The following is a 23,188-nucleotide window of genomic DNA, read 5'->3' on the forward strand; positions in this document are numbered from 1 at the left end:
CTGATGAAAGAAATGAAAGATGATACCAACAGATGGAGAGAGATACCATGTTCTTGGTTGGAAAAAACAATATTGTGAAAATGACTAGACTACTGAAAGCAATCTACAGATTCGATGCAATCCCTATCAAATTACCAGTGGCAATTTTTATGGAAGTAGAACAAAAAATCTTAAAATCTGTATGGAGACACAAAAGACTCCGAATAGCCAAAGTAGTCTTGAGGGAAAAAAACGGAGCTGGAGGAATCAGACTCCCTGACTTCAGACTATGCTACATAGGTACAGTAATCAAGACAATATGGTACTGTCACAAAAACAGAAACATAGATCAATGGAACAAGATAGAAAGCCCAGAGTTAAACCCACACACCTATGGTCAACTTATGTATGACAAAGCAGGCAAGAATATACAATGGAGAAAAGGCAGTCTCTTCAATAAGTGGTGCTGGGAAAAGTGGACAGCTACATGTAAAAGAATGAAATTAGAACACTCCCTAACACCATACACAAAAATAAACTCAAAATGGACTAGAGACCTAAATGTAAGACCGGACACTATAAAACTCTTAGAGGAAAACATAGGAAGAACACTCTTTGACATAAATCACAGCAAGATCTTTTTTGATCCACCCCCTAGAGTAATGGAAATAAAAACAAAAATAAACAAATGAGACCTAATGAAACTTAAAAGCTTTTGCATAGCAAAGGAAACCATGAACAAGACGAAAAGACAACCCTCAGAATGGGAGAAAATATTTGCAAACAAATCAACAGACAAAGGATTAATCTCCAAAATAATATAAACAGCTCATGCAGCTCGATAGTAAAAAAACAAACAACCCAATCCAAAAATGGGCAGAAGACGTAAATAGACATTTCTCCAAAGAAGACATACAGATGGCCAAGAAGCACATGAAAAGCTGCTCAACATCACTAATCATTAGAGAAATGCAAAACAAAACTACAATGAAGTATCACCTCACACCGTTTAGAATGGGCATCATCAGAAAATCTACAAACAACAAATGCTGGAGAGGGTGTGGAGAAAAGGGAACCCTCTTGCACTGTTGGTGGGAATGTAAACTGATACAGCCACTATGGAGAACAGTATGGAGGGTCCTTAAAAAAGTAAAAATAGAATTACCATATGATCCAGCAATCCCACTACTGGTCATATACCCAGAGAAAACCACAATTCAAAAAGACACATGCTCCACAATGTTCATTGCAGCACTATTTACAATAGCCAGGTCATGGAGGCAACCTAAATGCCCACTGACAGCTGAATGGGTAAAGGAGATATGGTACATATATACAATGGAATATTACTCAGCCATAAAAAGGAACAAAATTGGGTCATTTGTAGAGACATGGATGGATCTAGATACTGTCATACAGAGTGAAGTAAGTCAGAAAGCGAAAAACAAATATCGTATATTAACGCATATATGTGGAACCTAGAAAAATGGTACAGATGAACTGGCTTGCAGGGCAGAAATAGAGACACAGATGTAGGGAACAAACGTATGGACACCAAGCGGGGGAAAGCGGTGTGGGGTGGGGGTGGTGGTGTGATGAATTGGGCGATTGGGATTGACATGTATACACTGATGTGTATAAAATGGATGACTAATAAGAACCTGCTGTATAAAAAAAGTGTGATCAAATGTATTCTATGGGAAAGCAGTAAAAATAGACCATATTTACAGTCTAAATTATACAATAATTTAATGTATTTGTAGATGTATTTATAGATGTATTTATTATTGCAGATTGTATTTGCTTTATCAATGTCTTTACTTTGGGAATCAAAAAAAATAAAAGAAAATAAAATCTGAAAAAAATACTTCATATTCGTCAGGATAATGGTTATTAGAGGAGAGAGTGGTCGTTAATAGAAGAAATCAGTGACATTCTCTTGATGTGAGTTGACTGGGTTCAGTTTGTGAAAATTTAACTCTATTATGATTTTTGCACTTTCTGTATGTTGTATGTTATACTTTAACAAATGTTTAATAAATGAAAATCCTCCATAAAAAAAAAGAAAATCAATTAAATCTATCTGGTCTATTGTATCATTTAAAGATTGTGTTTCCTTATTAATTTTCTGTCTGGATGATCTGTCCATTGGTGTAAGTGAGGTGTTAAAGTCCCCCACTATTGTTGTGTTACTGTCAATTTTCTCTTTTATAGATGTTAGCAGTTGCCGTATGTATTGAGTTCCTTCCAATGTTGGGTGCATATATATTTATAATTGTTATATCCTCTTCTCAGATTGATCCCTTGATCATTATGTCATGTCCTTCCTTGTCTCTTGTAACATTCTTTATTTTAAAGTCTATTTTATCTGATATGAGTATTGCTATTCCTGCTTTCTTTTGATTTCCATTTGCATGGAATATCTTTTTCCATCCCCTTACTTTCAGTCTGTATGTGTCCCTAGGTCTGAAGTGGGTCACTTGTAGACAGCATATATATGGGTCTTGTTTTTTTGTATCCATTTAGCGAGCCTGTGTCTTTTGGTTGGAGCATTTAATCCGTTCACGTTTAAGGTAATTATCAATATATATGTTCCTATGACCATTTTCTTAATTGTTTTGTTTTTGTTTTTGTAGGTCCTTTTTTTGTCTTGTGTTTCCCACATAGAGAAGTTCCTTTAGCATTTGTTGTAGAGCTGGTTTGGTGGTGCTGAATTCTCTTAGCTTTTGCTTATCTGTAAAGCTTTTGATTTCTCCATCGAATCTGAATGAGATCCTTGCCAGGTAGAGTAATCTTGATTGCAGTTTCTTCCCTTTCATCACTTTAAATATATTGTGCTACTCCCTTCTGGCTTGTAGAGTTTCTGCTGAGAAATCAACTGTTAACCTTGTGGGAGTTCCTTTGTGTGTTATTTGTTGTTTTTCCCTTTCAATATTTTTTCTTTGTCTTTAATATTTGCCAATTTGATTACTATGTGTCTCGGCGTGTTTCTCCTTGGGTTTATCCTGCCTGTGGCTCTCTGTGCTTCCTGGACTTGGGTGGCTATTTCCTTTCCCATGTTAGGGAAATTTTTGACTCTAATCTCTTCAAATAGTTTCTCGGGTCCTTTCTCTGTCTCTTCTCCTTCTGGGACCCCTGTAATGCAAATGTTGTTGCATTTAATGTCCCAGAGGTCTCTTAGGCTGTCTTCATTTCTTTCCATTCTTTTTTCTTTATTCTGTTCTGTGGCAGTGAATTCCACCATTCTGTCTTCCAGGTCGCTTATCTGTTCTTCTCCCTCCGTTATTCTGCTATTGATTCCTTCTAGTATATTTTTCATTTCAGTTATTGTATTGTTCATCTCTGTTTGTTTGTCCTTTAATTCTTTTAGGTTTCTGGTAAACATTTCTTGCATCTTCTCAATCTTTACCTCCATTCTTTTTTTTTTAAGTTATTTTATTTAGTTTATTTATTTTTGTCTCTGTTGGGTCTTTGTTGCTGTGTGCAGGCTTTCTCTAGTTCCTGTGAGTGGGGGCTACTGTTCGTTGAGGTGTGCAGGCTTCTCATTGCAGTGGCTTCTCTTGTTGCAGAGCACAGGCTCTAGGCACGCGGGCTTCAGTAGTTGTGGCTCGTGGGTTCCAGAGCGCAGGCTTAGTAGTTGTGGCGCATAGGCTTAGTTGCTCCGTGGCATGTGGGATCTTCCTGGACCAGGGCTCGAACCTGTGTCCCCTGCATTGGCAGGCAGATTCTTAACCACTGTGCCAGCAGGGAAGCCCTGCCTCCGTTCTTTCTCTGAGATCTTGGATCATCTTCACTATCATTATTCTGAATTCTTTTTCTGGAAGGTCGCCTATCTCCTCTTCATTTAGTTGTTTTTCTGGCGTTTTATCTTGTTCCTTCATCTGGTACAAAGTCCTCTGCTTTTTCATTTTGTCTGTCTTTCTGTGAATGTGGTTTTCATTCCACAGGCTGCAGAATTGTAGTTCTTCTTGCTTCTGCTCAAAAATAATTTTATTAAGGTACAATTTAAATACTCTAAAATTCAACCTCTGTAACTGTAATTCGATTATATTAGTGAATTCATAGTAAATCATCACAATCCAGGTTTACAACGTGTCCCATCATCCTAAAACATTCCCTCATGCCCGATTATAGTTAATCCTCACTCCAATCCTTAGCCCTAGGCATCCACTGATCTACGTTTTGTCTACATATTTGCCTTTTCTAAACATTTCATATAAATGGAATCAAATAATATGTCGCTTTTGTGTTTGGTGTTTTTCACCTAGAATGATGTTTTTGAGGTTCATTCATTTTGTTACATGTATTAGCAGTTTGTTCTTATTAATTGTTGAGTAGTATTAATAGTATTCCATGGTATGGCTGTAACACATTTTGTTTATCCAACTGTCAGTTGATTGGTACTTGGATTGTTTACAGTTTTTATCTATCAGGAATAATGCTATTATGAAAATCCCAAACATGTCTTTGTGTGGACATAGGTTTTTTACTTCTCTTCCATAGATTCCTAGGAGTGGAATGGCTAGATCATACGCTAGGTGCATGTTTAGCTTTCTAAGAAACTGCCAGGCTGCTTTCCAAAGTGGTTGTGACATTTTACACTCTCACCAGCAATTCATGATGGTTTGTTTTTCCACATCCTCAGCAACACTTAGTATTGTTTATCTTTTTGATTTTAGCTGTTCTAGTGAGTGTTAAAACACTGTGGTTGTTAATTTTAATTTGTGTTTTCCTAATGACTTGGTTTTAATTTGTGTTTTCCTAATTGTGGTTTTAATTTGTGTTTTCCTAATGACTAATGATATGAACACCTATTCATGTACTTATTAGCCATTTCTATGTTTTATTTAAATGAAATATCTGTTCAAATCTTTTGCCTATTTTTTAATTGTTTGTTTTCTTGTTATTGAGTTGTGAGTTCTTTTATATTCTGGATACAAGTCCTTTATCAGATATATAATTTGAAGTTATTTTCTTCCTATCTGTGGCGTCTCTCCTCATTTTCTTAATGGTAACTTGTGAAGTTTTTAATTTTGTAGTCTAATCTATCAGTTTTTTTATTTTAAAGACTGTACTTTGGTGTCACCTCTATGAATTTTTTGTCTAGCCAAGGACACAAGTTTTTGCTATGTTTTCTTCTAGAGTTTTATATTTAGGCTTTACATTTAGTCTGTGATCTATTTTGAGTTAATTTTTGTGTGATCTATTTTGAATTAATTGGTAAAGTGAATTGTGGAATATCTTCTCTTTTTTTATATTCTGTAATTGTTTGCATAAGATGAGAATTGTTTCTTGAAAATTTGGTAGAACTTGCCTGAAAAATTGTCTGATCTTGGTACTTTCCTTGTGGGAAAATTGAAACAATTAAATAAATTTTTTAATGATTAAAGGGCTATTCAGGTTTTTTATTTCTTTCTAAGTAGTTTTGGTGAATGATATTTTTAGGAATTTGCCCATTTTCTTTAAGTTTGAAAATTTATTGTCATAAAAGTTTTCACTGTATTCTCCTTGTCTTTAAATCTGGTTTTATATGTGGTTCTACCCACCCTTTTCATTCCTAATATTATTAACTTTGTCTTTTCTTTCCCTTCCTTTTAAAAAGATCTGGTCAAAGGTTTGAGTATTTTATAGTCTTTTCAAAGAACTGTGCTTTTTGATTTGGTTCTTTGTTGGTTTTCTTTGTCTTCTACCTCAATGACTTTTGTTATTTTCTTATTATCTCCCTCTATCTAATTGTGTTTATTCTGGGATTCTTATCACCACCCCCCAACTTTTTAAATTACACATTTAATTAATTAATTTTCAGTTGTTCTTCTTTTTACTCTGAGCTTGTAAGGCTACGAATTTTTCTTCCTGCATTCTTTTTTGTGATAAAGTATTTTCATTTTTATTTAGTTCTAATAGTATTTAAAAATTTCCATTATGATTACTTCTTTAACTTATGTTTTTTGGGAATGTTTGAATATCTAAATTATTTAATTAAAAATTTACCTTTCACATTTTTTTGTTTGTTTTTTGTTTTTTGCGGTACGCTGGCCTCTCAGTGTTGTGGCCTCTCCCATTGCGGAGCACAGGCTCCGGACGCGCAGGCTCAGCTGCCATGGCCTATGGGCCCAGCCGCTCCGCAGCATGTGGGATCTTCCTGGACCAGGGCACGAACCCGCGTCCCCTGCATCGGCAGGCAGACTCTCAATCACTGCGCCACCAGGGAAGCCCTACCTTTCACATTTTAATTAGATTGTTAACCTAATTGCATTTTGGTCAGAGAATTTTGTGTGATATTGAGTCTCAGAAATTTTCTGAGACTTCTTGTTGTTGTTGTTTTTAAATATTTATTTATTTATTTTGGTAAATAAATATTTATTGGCGCTATTGGTAGTGCCAGGTCTTAGTTGCAGCAGGCAGGCTCCTTAGTTGCGGCAGACAGCCTCCTTAGTTGTGGCTCAGGGGCTCCTTAGTTGCAGCTCGCCGGTTCCTTAGTTGCAGCATATGCACTCTTAGTTGTGGCATGCAATGTAGGATCTAGTTCCCTGACCAGGGATCAAACCTAGGCCCCCTGCATTGGGAGCATGGAGTCTTAACCACTGTGCCACCAGGGAAGTCCCTGAAACTTGTTTTGATTAATATGTGATCAACTTTTGTAAGTGTCCCGTGTGTGCATGAGAAGAATGATTATTCTCTAATGATTGTGTGTTCTGCCTATGGCCATTAAATTACGCTTGTAATTTGGGTTGTTCAACTCTTCTTTATCTTTGCTGATTTTGTTTTTCTCAACCTGACCTGATACTAATTCAGAGAGGGTTATTAAAATACTCCATTATATTGTTAACAAATTTACTTGTAGTTTTATTATTTTGTATATTTTGAGCCTATTTAATTATGTTTAAATTAACATATTTAGAATTGTGTATTCCTGGAGAACTGAACCATGTACTATGGTTCTTCCGTGTAGCACTTGTCACCGTTACAGGTTTACTGTTTGTGTGATTAGTTAATGTATGTCTTTCTCATTGGAGAATAAATTCCAAGTGGGCAGGGATTGTCTTATTCTTTTTATTATTACATCCACAGTATTAGCACAGGTAGAAGATACATAATAAGTATTAATTGAATGAATGAATTTGTTTTCATTTATTTATTTTTTAGCAGTTCTTTAGTACTTGTTTGCTATAATGTTTTGGTTCTTGCTGTCTCTCCTACACTCTCCTCTTTGGTCTTTGAATAAGCCAAACTAGGAACTTTTATTGCTCTTTCATGGTACAATATTTATTTTCATTTGTATGCCATTTGTTTTTTCAAATTATCAATATAGTACATTTAAGGAATATGATTTTTCTACTTAATTGATTTTTTATTAATAAACATCAATGATTTTTTTATTTTAGGAGTTTTTTTCTTACAAGTTTTAAAGTTGAATATCTCTGATTTTATATATCTGTATCTACATATTTATTTATATAATTGTGGTTACATACTGCTGTTTAACAAATCATTCCAAAACTTTGTGGCTAGAAACATCAATAAATGCTTGCTTATTATCTCACACAGTTTCTGTGAGTCAGGAATTCAGAAGCAGCTTAGCTGGCTGTATTTGGTTCTGGTCTCTCATGAGATTACAGTTAAGATATTGGCTGAGGCTGCCATTATCTGAAAACTTGACTAGAGCTGGAGGAGATGCCTCCAAAGTGGCTCACTGACCTACAGAACTGTGAGAAATAAACGGGTGTTGTTTTAAAGCTGCTAGGTTTGTGGTCATTTGTTACATAGCAGTAACTCATACAGGTCTCAGTGGAGATGTCTAACCAAATTGCATTGCACAATCTTTGTTTCTGGTGAAAAGTTCAAACCTGGAGTCCTGGATATCAGATAGAAGTTAGATCTGTTGAAGGTAAGAGGTAAGGCATCTAGCTGAGTAAACTTAGACTAGGCCTGGAGATGACTTGAGGGAGTAAGAATAAATCTGGAAACATTCTGCTGTCACTTTTATAGCTGCTCTTTCCTGACTCTGACTTCAAAACACCCTAATTTATTTATCATCAGTTTTGATTTATGTGAACTGCACTGAATCTGTGTATGTTCAGTTACAGCACCAAGATTAAAAGTGGAATTAGAGAAGTGCTACTCATGCCAAAGGCAAAGCGGCAGAGGAGAAATCAAAGAGAAACCAGCTCTGCTGAATCACTAATGGAAGTGAGCTACAGGGCTTTGTCTCATTCCCAGAGAACATCAGATTCCTCACTTATGGAATATATAAGCAGATAATTCTGCATCTATTATAGCAGTATTGGTAGTAAAGATATGTTTGAAGTTTAAACTTTAAATGTTTGCATTATGTGGAGATCAGACCATGTAATGGTAGCCTTCTCACATGAGGTAATACAGATCAGATCAGTGTTTCTTAATTTTTTTTTCATTATCACCCCCTAAGGAGCTTTTTAGACATTTTTTTCCCCTAATAAACCCCCGCCCCCCACGAGATTTTAATACCGTAGATATACTGTATATCTGTTTATGTACTGTATGTAGTTCTGTGCTTTATATGGGAAAAGAGTAAAATCCCTCCTTCCCCAATTAAAACCAAGTTTTGCCTTTGGGGTCGCTATCATCCCTGCTGAGAGTGCATGACAGAGATGCTGATGTGATTAGGTAAAATTAAAGTTTGTATTTAAAGGGATCATTAAAAAAGGTATTTTCGTACTGTAATCCAGAGATTACAGGACTAGAGTACTGGTCCAAACTCATGTCAGCAAAAAGAGATGTAGCATCTGCATGTCTTGTTTGGAGAGTACCTCTGGAAGGGTAAACCTGTGAAGCACTGACAAATCTTTACAACATTTAAGAGTAATGATTATACCCAGATCCTTGCTGTAAATAATGAGAAACAATGTAGCACGTGTCTACATTATTTGTGTTTCCTGAGTCATTTCTATGCTTTGTTCATGATTTAAGGAGACCAGGTGTCCTCCTTGAGTAGGGCAGTTTGCTTTGGAAGTGACCATCCTACTGTCCCAAAAAGGTAGAGGCAGGACATCAGAGTCCTGTTTCGGCTTCCTAACATTTCCTCAGAACAGGTAAATATTTCAGTTCTGCTTCTTTTTAGTTGACAGGGTGGGCTGTGGTCTAAAGATCACAGGAGACAATAAGTCAGGCGTTGTAAATTCAAGTGCCCACAAGGGCCTTGGCATACATAGAAATGTATCAACAGTGAAACATAAATGCTTTATCAGTCAATTTTGGCTGCTCAAGTCTGCTTACAACATCAGCAAACAGTAATTTTTCTTGCTCATGGGTCTGCAGGTTGGCCAGGGTGGGTCTCATCTCCTTCAAGCTGCAGTCAGATTCTCGTCTGCTCCACGTGCAGCAACAGCAGTAGGAAAACTAGGGAGAGATTTCTAATCAGCGTTCCTTGATCTGCTGATGGGATTTGTTTATGCTGCCCAGTGTTTTGAAAGGCAGGACAACCAGGCCTTTGTCCTAGTACAGGAGTTTAGCATACGTGGTTGATTGAATCATTCTTCCTAATTCTTCATTCATTTCCTGATTAAGAAATGAACATCTTCCTCCATAAAGGTTTCATAAAGTCTTTTATATGGCACATATTATATGATTGTTAAATAAATTATTATATCTCTTGACAGTTTGATTTTTTTTTTTGGTACTTGTCATTTCCATGTCCTCTTGCTTTTTTCTGTTCTGTTCTCCTCCCTTCTTTTTCTCCTTCCCTTCCCATTTACTTTAAAAACAGCAGTTGTCAGTATTGAGTAAGAGGGAGTGGTGGAGAAAATTTAAGATATGAAATCTTCCACTGTTGATATAAAGTAATTTAAAATCAAGATTTCTTTCACAAGGCAAAGAGCTACCCAACCTTTCTGATATTGTTTGCTTTTTGTTTCTTTGTTTGTTTTAGGATTCACAGAGTGACTCTTAAAAAGAATTCTGTAGGTCTGAAGACCTAATCGTATTTATACATAATAGTAGAGCACATGGAGATGGGTAGTTGGATGCTGGGGGAAGGGGGTCATTAAAAAGATGCTATGGGCTTCCCTGGTGGCGCAGTGGTTGAGAGTCCGCCTGCCAATGCAGGGGACACGGGTTTGTGCCCCGGTCCGGGAGGATCCCACATGCCATGGAGCGGCTGGGCCCGTGAACCATGGCCGCTGAGCCTGCGCGTCTGGAGCCTGTGTTCTGCAATGGGAGAGGCCCCAACAGTGAGAGGCCCGCGTACCGCAAAAAAAAAAAAAAAAAAAAAAGATGCTGTGACGTTTCCACATGCTCTTTTCTCAGATCAGAACCAGGCAGTCCTTAAATTTTCTCTGCAAAGTATTGGCTTGGTGGATTGCCCCATCCTCATGCCCCTATTTTGAATGTGTGGAAGAGTTACTAGGTAAGATTTTAGGCCCCAATAGGTCCAGGTTTCACATTCATCTCTACCAGTGAATCTTTTTTAAGACTAAAATGACTAGGCTTCATTTTCACTTTAATATAATTAGACTTTCTTTTCTTGGTAATAATTCTCTTCCCCCTTTAAAGCAATTGCTAATATTTGCTTCCTTGTTGATATTCTAGTGATCTTCACTACCGGTTGTTTTCTTTCTGTTCTTTTACATTTCTCATGCAGGATTGTTGAAACTCAGACTCTAACTGTATGAAGCTAATTGTATTTTACTGGTGTCTTCCATGTGTAAATGCTGTATTCACTCTGAGTTTCCAAGAAGCAAATCACTTAGACTATTCTGGTTTGGCATGTTCTCTCTTTCTAACCACCATTGGAGCTGAACCTGGGAACTGAACACAATTTGAAATTTTGTGGTTTGGCTGCTAGAAGTCAGAGCTAAACTATCTGAAGCTAAAAATTATTAATGTTGAAATGTTTTAACCCACTAAGTAAACCTGAAAAAATAATGAAATTTAACTCCAGCCAGCCCATAAAAATTGCATATAACATATTTTTTTGAGGTTAGAAAGAGAGGAAAAATATATGAAAAGGATCTGAGATTGCTAAAGAATTAGAAATTAGTTATTATAGTTTAAAGAAAATGTTAATATCCAAATTCGAATGCAAAGTAAAGCAAGCATACAAAAGCCAAATGAACCCAGAAATCTTATGTTATTCACGTGATATTCTACTTTTCTCAAGACTGTACTGAATCAGTACATAAAAATAATGATGCAAAGCGAGAGAGAGGCATGGACATATATACACTACCAAATGTAAGGTAGATAGCTAGTGGGAAGCAGCCGCATAGCACAGGGAGATCAGCTCGGTGCTTTGTGACCGCCTGGAGGGGTGGGATAGGGAGGGTGGGAGGGAGGGAGACGCAGAGGGGAGGAAATATGGGAACATATGTATATGTATAACTGATTCACTTTGTTATAAAGCAGAATAACACACCATTATAAAGCAATTATACCCCAATAAAGATGTTAAAAAAAAATAATGATGCAGGTAAAATACCAGTTGCACTTGTTTACCTTCAGATTTTTTTTTACATGTTTTCTTTGAAGATGGAATAATAAGATAACACCTTACAGTATCATGGTATTTGATACTTTACTGAATATATTCATATATAACATCTTAAAAAATGTTTTTAAATTGAGGGCTTGTTTCACCTTTCCACTAAAAATCACAAAGCATTTCATGGGTTTAAGCTCATTAAATCTTAGAACATATCTAAAACCGGGCATGTAGGTACTATGTATAGAAAGGAAGTCCTTTGTTCCTCCGTTAGTTAGCACTCTGAAGAGTCATCATTTCTCATATTCAAGATCCCCTTTCAACTATTATTGATAGAAGTTTCCTTTGCTCTGATGTCTGGTGATTAATTTTATCCATGTTGTCCTTGATGATGATAAAAGGTTCATGAAAAGTGTTTTGGGCTCTTCAAAACTACCAGTCTCCAAAGGACAGTATGTAAGATGGTCCATTGGGTTGTGGGAAAAAGATATTAGAACTTTTATTGGTATTTCAGTTTAAAACATGAAATAAACCTTTATTGATATTTAATAAGTGGATTGACACTGGCATCCTTACTGGGTCTGTATGTTCGACTGTCATGTGTCAGGTATAGTCCATGAGGAAAGGATACAGAAGGTTGACAGGGGCACCTTGATTGTATCTTTATTTTCAATATATTGGGATGAATTATAGTTCTGCATGTACCTAGTTAGGTGGATTTATTGATTTAACTAAATCATACCTCACAGAGCAGACAAATGGCATAAAAAGATTCCTGCAAAGAAACTATATATTGAAGACAATACTAATAATGTGAGCAGAAGTGGACCACGTGTACTTAAAAGTCAGAGCTGATGACTCTCCTACAATTAATGAAGTAAAAATCAATGACAGTCTAATCTCATCTGTGAAGACATCCAAAAAATTTGAAATTATAAAGAAAACAGTTTGATATATGGAATTGTATCCATTATTGTTAACAGTGAAACTTCCTCTGTTATTTTGTTCCTTGAAATACTGGCAAATGATAGTAGGAAGCCATCATAGTTAAGAAACACATCACAGGAAGACGAACCTCCACAGGTTTTTCAGTGACTTTTAAAGTCATGTGATACATATTCAATATCTAGAAGAATTTCACTAAAATTAATGATAGGTATTTAAAAGCCTCTTTTGGGTTTTCTTAAGAGCAAAAGGCCAAATGCAATACATTGTTAATACTGTCAGGGACACTCTTGTTCTTCCTGTCCTGTTACAGTAAAGTGGATGAAATAAGACATAGGAAACAACATGGCAACAACTTAAGTGGATTCTTTTGTGAATAAATACTTTCAGATGGAAATCATTGCTGATGATAAGCATCAAGAATTAAAACAAGTTATTCATTGTGGAAAGATGGTATATAATAAAAGTACAGAAGTTTCTAACAGGGCCCAGATTATCGTATTAATAAGCTAGATTCTGTTTCAGTAATGAAATACATGAACTAAATTATTTTTGGGCCACAAAAGTAAAGATGTGTCAAGGAAGATATACTCTCAAAAATAAATGACTTCTTGAATATAAAGCAATGTTTATGAGGGAATTTCCTGGTAGTAATGTTAATGTTCTGATTTTGACAGGGGTTTAGATTGCATATGTATATACATTTGCTGGAACTCATCAAATGATACACTCAAGATTTGGGCATTTCATTGTGTGTAAAATTTACCTTAAAAGGAAAAAAAATAATACACATTAAACTCAGGTTAATTATATACACACTGAACTGTTAGGGGAAAGTATATTTATGTCTTTGACTTACTTTGAAATGCATTTAAAAACATCTAAGATGGATTGATGAATGAATAGAAGGATGGATTGATGGATAGTATAGTGTAGTAGTATACTGTACTATATAGTATAGTAACAATAAAATGGCAGTTGCAGAGTCTAGGTGGTGGGTATACGAATGTTCTCTGTAAAACTCTGAATTTTTCGGTTACATCATCCTTAGGCAGTCTATAGCAACACAGAAGCTGATGTCAGATGTGTGAAGAGTGCTTCAGGATGGTACAGTTTTTATAAGAACCTGACTGGTAAAGTATTGACTCTTTGTAGTATAGTCTGTAATGAGACGAAGAGTGACCATGAAAGTCATTTGAATCACAAGAGCTTCTTTGTTTATCTCACAGCAAAGATTGTAAAAGACTGTTGAATTTAAAGATGGGTGAAACTTTTATTTTTGAGTGAAACTTTTTTAAAATGAAAGGACAAGATATGTCAAATTTGCTGACACTTTTTGTATAACAAGTGGCTATATAATATGCCACCTAGCAGATTGAAAATCAAGCAAGCAAGCAACCAATGGAACACTCTTACTCCATCCCTTCAAAGTAAAGGATATTTTTACAATGAGTGCGAAAGTAACTGCTACTTAAAAGACAGAGATCAAAATACAGAGTGTTTTTCAAATCATTGCTTGGAAATGTTTCTTTTATCATGTGATTTTTGTCATCAAAGATGTGTATCTTGTGAAAACTTTACTATCTGCACACTTTAAAAATATTTTCTATACTGTTAAGAAATCTTCCAAATAGTTTCCTTTGATTGTGAAACCAATTATTAAAAATGTTAAAAGTCAATATATTTTGATTAGTTTACAAGAATAATTAGTTGAGGGGCTTCCCTGGTGGCGCAGTGGTTGAGAATCTGCCTGCTAATGCAGGGGACACGGGTTCGAGCCCTGGTCTGGGAAGATCCCACATGCTGCGGAGCAACTAGGCCCGTGAGCCACAACTACTGAGCCTGCACGTCTGGAGCCTGTGCTCCGCAACAAGAGAGGCCGCGATAGTGAGAGGCCCGTGCACCGCGATGAAGAGTGGCCCCCGCTTGCCACAACTAGAGAAAGCCCTCACACAGAAACGAAGACCCAACACAGCCCTAAATAAATAAATAAATACTCCTGTTCTCTGTTTAAAAAAAAAAAGAATTAGTTGATATGAGGGAAGATGGAAATTTATTAGCCAGAGTTCAACAAAAACTTGATAATTGGAAAAGGTATTAAAAAATAATGATTTCCTAAGTACAACAAATCATGTATTTCTTTAATTTCAATCCTTGCAGTTTTGCAATTATCACCTTCTCAACTGTAGAGCCATTGCAATTAAGCACTGAAATAAGCAAAACTTAGGAACTGACATTTCAGTTACTGAATTACAAAATATTTAAATCAATATTTAAAAAACAGCATACATAGTTTCATTTATTTTCATTATTATCTTTGCTCCACTAAAAGTGCTAATAAGTTTTTATGAGAGTGAAAAGATCTATACAACTAATATATGTTATGAAACTATTGATTTGTATTGTATTTTAGAATTAAAACAAGATACGAAACTATTTTTAAATGCTTGTAATCTTTATTTTTTAATCCCTATTTCATGTCATTTTATACTGCATAGAATGTATTAGTAAAATAGTATATATATAATACATATGCATATATTGGAGGTTCATACTAAAATTTTTATTTATTTTTTGGTTTGTTTGTTTGAGTATGTAATCAAAGAACTTTGGAGTTCTCACTGATCACTCATGATCTGGCACACTGTTATTGCTAGCAGCAATTATTTATCCTAAAAGTCTATATCATTGTTTTAGAGATTATAAATCAGCACATGGTTTCTAGCTTGTGAGCCTTTGTTTTTTTTAATGTTAAGCTTTGATAAATGAAGTTTACCCTTACTCTAAATTCCAAAAACAGTAGTTCTCAAATGTAGAGCAGCATCAGTGTCAACTTACTAGAAACGTAAATTTTCAGGCCCTATTTCAGACTATTGTTAACCAGAAATGCTGGTCAATGAGCTTGCCAGGTGATTCTAATGTTCACTCATGTTTGAGAACCATTGGCCTCCATGATTTAGACTCCTGGGTCATCCCTTCTTATTTCTTCCTGCTTCATAGTATATCTGAGACAGTTTCTTCAGATCTCGTGTGTCTCAGTCTTAGCTTGAACTTCTGTTCATCTTTACCTGAGATTTTCTTCTCTCCTTTCCTCCTCTTCTTTTCCCTTCTTCCTATTGTGAAAAATTGTTCATTAGTGTTATCCTCACAAAAGGGATAGTGTTCTGGTTCTTAAAATTTGGCTGCCACAGCCAGTATGACAAATAGCGTGTTAAAGGGGATATTTTTAATATTTTCAAATTAAGTTTTGTTAACTGCTTCCTGTTGGACTCAAATATGCCTGTGATTAATGTCCTATTCTTTTCCATCTATATCCTCTTGTTTTTGAATTTTATAATCTCCAAATAGCTTTCCACCAACTAAAATTTTAAAATATACACTTCAAAGTATGAATCACCTAGATTCAGTAATTATTGAATTTTGTTTTATTTGCTTTATCTCTCTTCTGCACAGACACACACACACACACAGACACATACACTTTTTTTCTGATTCATTTGAAATTAAATTGTATGTATCAATACCTTTTACTCCTAAATACTTTTAAGAATAAAGATCAAAGTACCTTTTAGTGGGACTAGTACAAATGTACTAGTACTAGTACAAAATTGTTTTGAAAGGCCAATTTATAACAAATGCTAAACCAATTATTAAAGCCTCTTAAATATTTTCAAGATCTTTCTATAAATGTCTTAATGAGGAAAAGGTATAGAACTCCAAGTTGTGAATTTATAAATGAATCCTCAAGGCTTTCTCAACCAGTTTTTCATCTGAACTACAGAACACAGAGGATGGTCTGGGTGACTATTTTCTCACTTCTCCCAGGGATGGTGCATAACTAGTACCAATTCAGATGCATAGGGGGAAGTTAATTTATTACATACAAGGGGCGTATTAGAATGTTCTCTCTGGGAACCCAGGTTAGTTGGACTGTATATGTAGCAAGTTCTTAAAAGGATTTTGCTTTGATTAGATTGTAATGTTTATACAAATAACAATTTTTTTTTTAAATTTTAGATTACAGGTCCACCAGGTTGTGGAAAAACTCAGTTTTGTATAATGATGAGCATTTTGGCTACATTACCTACCAACATGGGAGGATTAGAAGGAGCCGTTGTGTACATTGACACGGAGTCAGCATTTAGTGCTGAAAGGTGGGAGATTTTATTATTTTTCATTATAATGCTTTATTTTTGTAACTTATGTACAGCATGTAACATTTACAAACAAGTTAACATTTTTTATTTTTGAGAATACTGTTTTAAAGGAATTTTCCTTTTAAAATTAACACAGGCAGCAATTTCTTTTTGCCTTTTCTATCCCTTTCTTATTGGTTTGAGTGGGGTTCCTGAATAAGCTGTGTTTTGCAGAAAGTCAGGAAGAAACAAGTTTAAGAAACAGAGAGAGGTATGTAAGTAGAAAATGGAGAAGAGGGAAAGTTAATAAGACAGACAAAAGGTTAGCTGCTTTGTAAGTAATTGCTAGTTGGAAGTAAAATATTAGTGAATGGAAAAATTGCAATTTTCAAAACATTTTTTGCTTGAGAAATATTTTACTTTAATCTTTGAAATAGTGTGGTATTAAATGCAAGAAACACACCGATGATAAGTATATGCATGCTTAGAAAGAAAAGATTTCCTTAGTTTGGCAAGGACCTTTATTTTAACATTCTATGAGAAAGGCATTCAGTCATTTGCGTAACTCTGTATACCTGAAGATAAGTCTGATCTCCTCTTCCCCTGCTCTGATTGATGTTGATAAGTAGCAGTGCTTTATATATCTAGAGAATGACTCAATTCTGCTTTCTTAGCCAAAGTATACTATAGGTATAGTTCTTTGGGTCTTTCTCTAGTTATGTCACAGTGAATCTTACTTATTTCTGTCTAAGAGTACTACTAAGATCAAAGTGTATTACCTGACCAGATAAATTTCAAATGGATTATTTTGCCTAGAGCTTATTTGCTTTGTTCTACATCTCTTGATTATCTATTCTTTCTAAGTATTTGCCACTGGTTTGTCAGCTCTTTGAGTTTGTGTTATATCTTTGTATCTTGAAAGCCAAATCCTACGACTGACACATACTAACTGCTCAGAAAATGTTTGATAAACGAAGGAATTGACAGGTATTGCTCTCAGATCGTGGAATCCAGATACCATTTCCTACTAAAAGGAACGAGGGTTCCATGGGGGAATGGCTGATTCTAGCTATGGAGCAGAAAGTTTTGTTTGTTTGTTTTAGTAAAAGGCAAAAGATTTATTCAATCTGAAGAGAAACTCGAGTATTAGGAGGTTTTTAAGTTGAGTCTGAAACATCTTATCTGATAGCAAGAAAGCTATCAAAGACTAGCTAAGGGAGTGTCAGAAGGACTCTGGAGTCAACCTGAAGAGCTCCCACTGGCCAAAGATGAAACAAATTGAGCACCAGTAGAACAATAATAGAAGTTGATTGAAACACACGGAATATGTTTAAATTCATGAGTCTGTAATATTAAGAAATGAAAAGCAGGACTTCCCTGGTGGCACAGTGGTTGAGAATCCACCTGTCAATGCAGGCGTCATGGGTTCGAGCCCTGATCTGGGAAGATCCCACATACCGTGGAGCAACTAAGCCCACACGTGCACCACACCTACTGAGCCTGCGCTCTAGAGTCCATGAACCACAACTACTGAGCCCGCATGCCACAACTACAGACGCCTGCATGCCTAGAGCCTGTGCTCCACAACAAGAGAAGCCACCGCAATTAGAAGCCTGTGCACCACAATGAAGAGTAGCCCCCACTCTCCGCAACTAGAGAAAGCCCATACGCAGCATCGAAGACCCAACGCAGCCAAAAATAAATAAATAAATAAAAAGCAACAAATTGATCACCATTGGAGAATTCTGGAGAAGCAACTTATTATTTTGAAAATGAGTTAAAAAAAAAAGGAAATCAACATTTATTCTATTTTCAATACGAACTGTATTACTAAGTAACAAATATGTCTTTTTTATAGAAGTATTCCAATAATAAATGACGAAGGAATGATACAATATAACCAAATTATAAACCCTAATAATCTAGTGATCTAGGAACTGAATATTGTGATATAATAAATACATATTATCATCCTGGTTACTGACAAACGAACTTCTAAAACCTTTGGAATTTCCTGAGTAATAGAGCTGAGAGGAGCATAATTTGTTATTTGTAATTAGCCCCTTTCCAACCATACCTGAGTTTATGCTAATTAGATGACTCTTGGTGGGCCCCTAGATTGCATCTGAAGGGGGCTGGTTGCCAGAGGAACTGGTCTTGTGATTATAGGGTTGAACTTTCAGCCCTACCTCCCCAACCTCTGAGGAGGGAAGAGGGACTAGAAATGGATCAATCAGCATTCCCATTTAATGAATCATGCCCATGTAATGGAATCTCCACAAAACCCTCTAACTGATAGGGTTTGGAGAGCTTCTGGGTTGGTGAACACATTGAGGTGCTGGGGGGGATGGTACTCCCGATTTATAGCTGGTTGGTCTGAAGTACCAGAGGCCCGAGACTTGTGACTGAAGACTGAAGTGGGGGCAGCCTTGTGAATCTGAGCCTTTAACCTGCGGTGTCTGAGTTAACTCCTAGTAGTTAGTGTTAGAATTGAATTGACTTGTAGGACACCCAGTTGGTGTCCATAGGGAATTGGAAAATTGCTTAGTCTAGAAAACCCACACATTTGGTGTCAGAAGTGTTGTGAATAAAAACAGTTCATAAACAGAAAAGTGTGCTAGTATCACAAAAAGGCAACCAGTCATTGTGGTACTTGCTGATGGAAGAATAATCAAACCAGAAAGTGATCCAGTTTTCAGATCCAACGACCAGTTTACAACATATACAGAGAAGAGAGCAACGCGTGAAACTACATCTGAGGGATGTAATCAGAAAATCCAAACTGTGGAAAACAATAAACAACAATTTGTAGGATTAAAAAAAAAGAGTTGGAGGATAAACCTTTGGATTAAAAGAGACTTAAAAGATGTATCGAGGACATTTAGGTTGCTTCCATGTCCTGGCTATTGTAAATAATGCTGCAGAGAACATTGGGGTGCATGTATCTTTTTGAATTATAGTTTTCTCAGGATATATGCCCAGTAGTAGGAGTGCTGGGTCATATGGTAGTTCTATTTTTAGTTTTTTAGGGAACCTCCATACTGTTCTCTATAGTGGCTGTATCAATTTACATTCCCACCAAGAGTATTACTCAGCCATAAAGAGGAATGAAATTGGGTCATTTGTAGAGATGTGGATGGACCTAGAGTCTGTCATACAGAGTGAAGTAAGTCAGAAAGAGAAAAACAAATATCGTATATTAACGCATATACGTGGCATCTAGAAAAATGGTACAGATGATCCTATTTGCAGGGCAGGAATAGAGATGCAGACATAGAGAACGGACGTGTGGACACAGGGGGAAGGGGAGGGTGGGATGAATTGGGAGATTAGGATAGACATATATACACTACCATGTGTAAACTAGATAGCTAGTAGGAACCTGCTGTATAGCACAGGGAACTCAGCTTGGTGCTCTGTGATGACCTAGATGTGTGGGATGGGTGGGAGGGAGGTCCGAGAGAGTGGATATAGGTATACATATAGCTGATTCACTTCATTGTACAGCAGAAACTAACATAACATTGTAAAGCAGTTATACTTCAATAAAAAAAAAAAAATAGAGCTTAAAAAAATGTATTGGGCTTCCCTGGTGGCGCAGTGGTTGAGAGTCCGCCTGCCGATGCAGGGGACACGGGTTCGTGCCCCGGTCCGGGAAGATCCCACATGCCGCGGAGCGGCTGGGCCCGTGAGCCATGGCCGCCGAGCCTGCGCGTCCGGAGCCTGTGCTCCGCAACGGGAGAGGCCACAACAGTGAGAGGCCCGCGTACCGCAAAAAAAAAAAAAAACCAAAACCAAAAAAAAATGTATTGCTCACATCACATTGTACACCTTAAACTTACACAATGTTATATGTCAATTATATCTCAATAAAGCTGGGAAAAAGACATAGTGATCAATTGTAATGTGATAAACCTATTTGGATCTTTAACAAATAAATGGTAAAAAAAAAAAACAGAAGCATAAACATGTGACACCACTGGAAATCTGAACGTTGAAACATTTGATATTAAAGCTGATACAGACAAATATATTTGATGCTAAATCTGGTAAAGACACTGGCTCACTCAGGTTGTCCAGGTGAAAGGTACTCTTTAAAATGCCAATGACTAGCTTTCAACTCATAAGCCAAGAAAGTATTAAATAGCCAATTAGGTAATAAATAGCTAATGTATAAATAGCTCTTACAAAGGTCCTGGGGCATTTGCTTAAAGAATTGAAGGATTAAGGTTATTCTGATAACAGCAGTTTAGTTCACTGTAATTGGATTCTTGCTTTCTTTGCACCACTTTCAAAGCTGAGTTTACAATGTCTTCTTAAACTGTTGCATTATTTCATTGTTATCAGCATTACAGTTCAGAGTAGGTTAAAAACCTATCAGTGAATTAGGTGAAATCCAGTAGCAGGTGACTAGTCTACTTTCTCCGTATTAATTTGTGGCAATTTTTGTTTTTCTTTGTCTTTGCATTTAGTCTAATTGGCTACTTTTTGCATTCTCTGTATTAATTATTTTCCTTCATTATCTTTTCCTGCCTATGTACATATTACTTAGTACTTGCATTAGAGGCAGGCTGGAAAATTGAGTGGTAAAATTTTTGTCCCTTTTGTTGGAATCATGTTGCATAATTCACAAGGAACTCTTATGAAGGTCATTTGAAGACAAGGGTTGCGATTTATATTGTTTTTATTTTTCTAGTCTATTCTCCACAACGCTTGAAAAGTGTGATGATCTGGTGCTAGGATCAGGTGGAATCAAAGGTCCCTATGCTCTATGCTCTTTTGTATAGATGCCAGACTTGGTGTTCTTTTAGTGCCTTCTGGAGTTTGTCATGGCAGATCAGAGCATGGAGCTGGCTCTGTGATGCTTGGTCACATTTCATTTGTGCTGTTACAATATTGTTTGATTCCTATTTGGAGTTACTGGGGAAGGTTGGTCAATCAGTTAGGGAAGCTTTCTCCTGCAAGCAACTGGATACACAAAGAATAGTGGCTTAAACAAGAAGTTTATATTTTTCCCCATAACAGGAAGACCTGAGTAGGTCGTTGCTGGCACTGGTTCTGTCTCTCAGTGATGATAGAGACCTAGGGCTGGTACATTTTAGGCATAATATCCGTTCTGTGCTTGAGTCAGTGAGAATAGAAAGAGCCAATTATATCTTTCATCAGGAAAATATGCTTTTCAGAGTAGCCGCCTCCTCCCTTCTGCTGATTTTCTTTTCACGCTCTGGAATCCTTCTGCAGATTTTCTTTTCACGCTCTGGAATCCTTCTGCAGACTTCTCACTTGGTCACCCCTACATGCAAGGGAGGATGGAAAAGTGAGGGCAAAACATATTTGTAACAAGTGTGATGGGGCTGGTTAACATAACTGCTTGAGTAAAATTGGGGTTCCCATAGCAAGGAAGAAGTGGGAATGGATATTGGTAGGTAATTAATAGTGTCTCCCACAACTGGGATAGTTTTTGGACTCAGATAAGAGATAAAGCAGGAAAATATAAGACCCAGAAAGGAATATGCTTTAGCATTCTGTATGTCTCTGTATGGATAATTGTCTCCATTTTGTCCTTCAAACAAGCTCTCCAAAAAGCACAAATGAGGGCTTCCCTGGTGGCACAGTGGTTAAGAATCCGCCTGCCAATGCAGGGGACATGGGTTTGAGCCTTGGTCTGGGAAGATCCCATGGGCTGTGGAGCAACTAAGCCCGCGTGCCACAACTACTGAACCTACGTGCTGCAACCACCGAAGCCCACATTCCGAGAGCCCATGCTCCACAACAAGAGAAGCCACCGCAGTGAGAAGCCCCCGCACTGCAATGAAGACCCAACGCAGCCAAAAATAAATTAATTAAATAAATGAATTTTTAAAAATCAGTTAAAAAATAACACAAATGTGAAAGTGAATTGAAGGATTAACATGAAGGAAGATTAAGGGATTAACATATAGAGAATTTAGGGTAAGTGAAAAAAGTGGAAAATAGTTTCTGTCAATAAGTTGCTAGATATCTTTTTATCAAGAAGGAGAAAGAAAACAGAGGAAGAATAAATAAAAATAAGTGAAGTTTAAAATGTATTTTTAAAAAAAAAAGGATTTCCTTGCTGGTGCAGTGGTTAAGTGTCTCCGCCTGCCAATGCAGGAGACACGGGTCCTAGTCCGGGAGGATTCCACATGCCGCGGAGCAACTAAGCCCATGCGCCACAACTACTGAGACTGAACTCTAGAGCCCGCCAGCCACAACTACTGAGCCCATGTGCCACAACTACTGAAGCCCGCACGCCTAGAGCCCGTGCTCCACAACAAGAGAAGCCACCGCAATGAGAAGCCCGTGCACCACAACGAAGAGTAGCCCCTGCTTGCCACAACTAGAGAAAGCCTGCACGCAGCAACGAAGACCCAACGCAGCCTAAAATTAAAGAAAGAAAGAAAAAAAAAAAAGAAAAAAGAAAACCTTGAGGTGATATACTTAAAAGCACTTTGGAATGCTTAGTTATATATTTCTTTAAAGCAATACACTAGCTAGCTCATTTTTACATATTTTTGAGAAGTACGTTAATCATGCTTGTTCATCACAGGCTGCAATTGTATTTCTGTACTGCTTAATAATTAGATAATAGTATACTCTGGTGCTAAACCCTCAGGTACTCAGGGACTGCCTTGGGGAGAGGGGAATGCTA

The 23,188-nt window shown here is 36.7% G+C and overlaps 1 protein-coding gene across 4 annotated transcripts in view; it reads left to right on the forward strand.

Annotated features, from left to right (window-relative positions):
- The window catches only part of RAD51B (RAD51 paralog B), a 690,361-nt gene that overhangs the window by 24,537 nt on the left and 642,636 nt on the right, over window positions 1-23,188 (forward strand). For all 4 annotated transcript variants that reach the window (XM_049706908.1, XM_049706909.1, XM_049706910.1 and 1 more), the window contains exon 5: window positions 16,400-16,536. In XM_049706908.1, the coding sequence (XP_049562865.1) occupies window positions 16,400-16,536 (137 nt within the window). The remainder of the gene's footprint in view (window positions 1-16,399; window positions 16,537-23,188) is intronic.

Source organism: Orcinus orca, chromosome 2 (assembly GCF_937001465.1).
Source record: "Orcinus orca chromosome 2, mOrcOrc1.1, whole genome shotgun sequence".
NCBI classification, from domain to species: Eukaryota; Metazoa; Chordata; class Mammalia; order Artiodactyla; family Delphinidae; genus Orcinus; species Orcinus orca.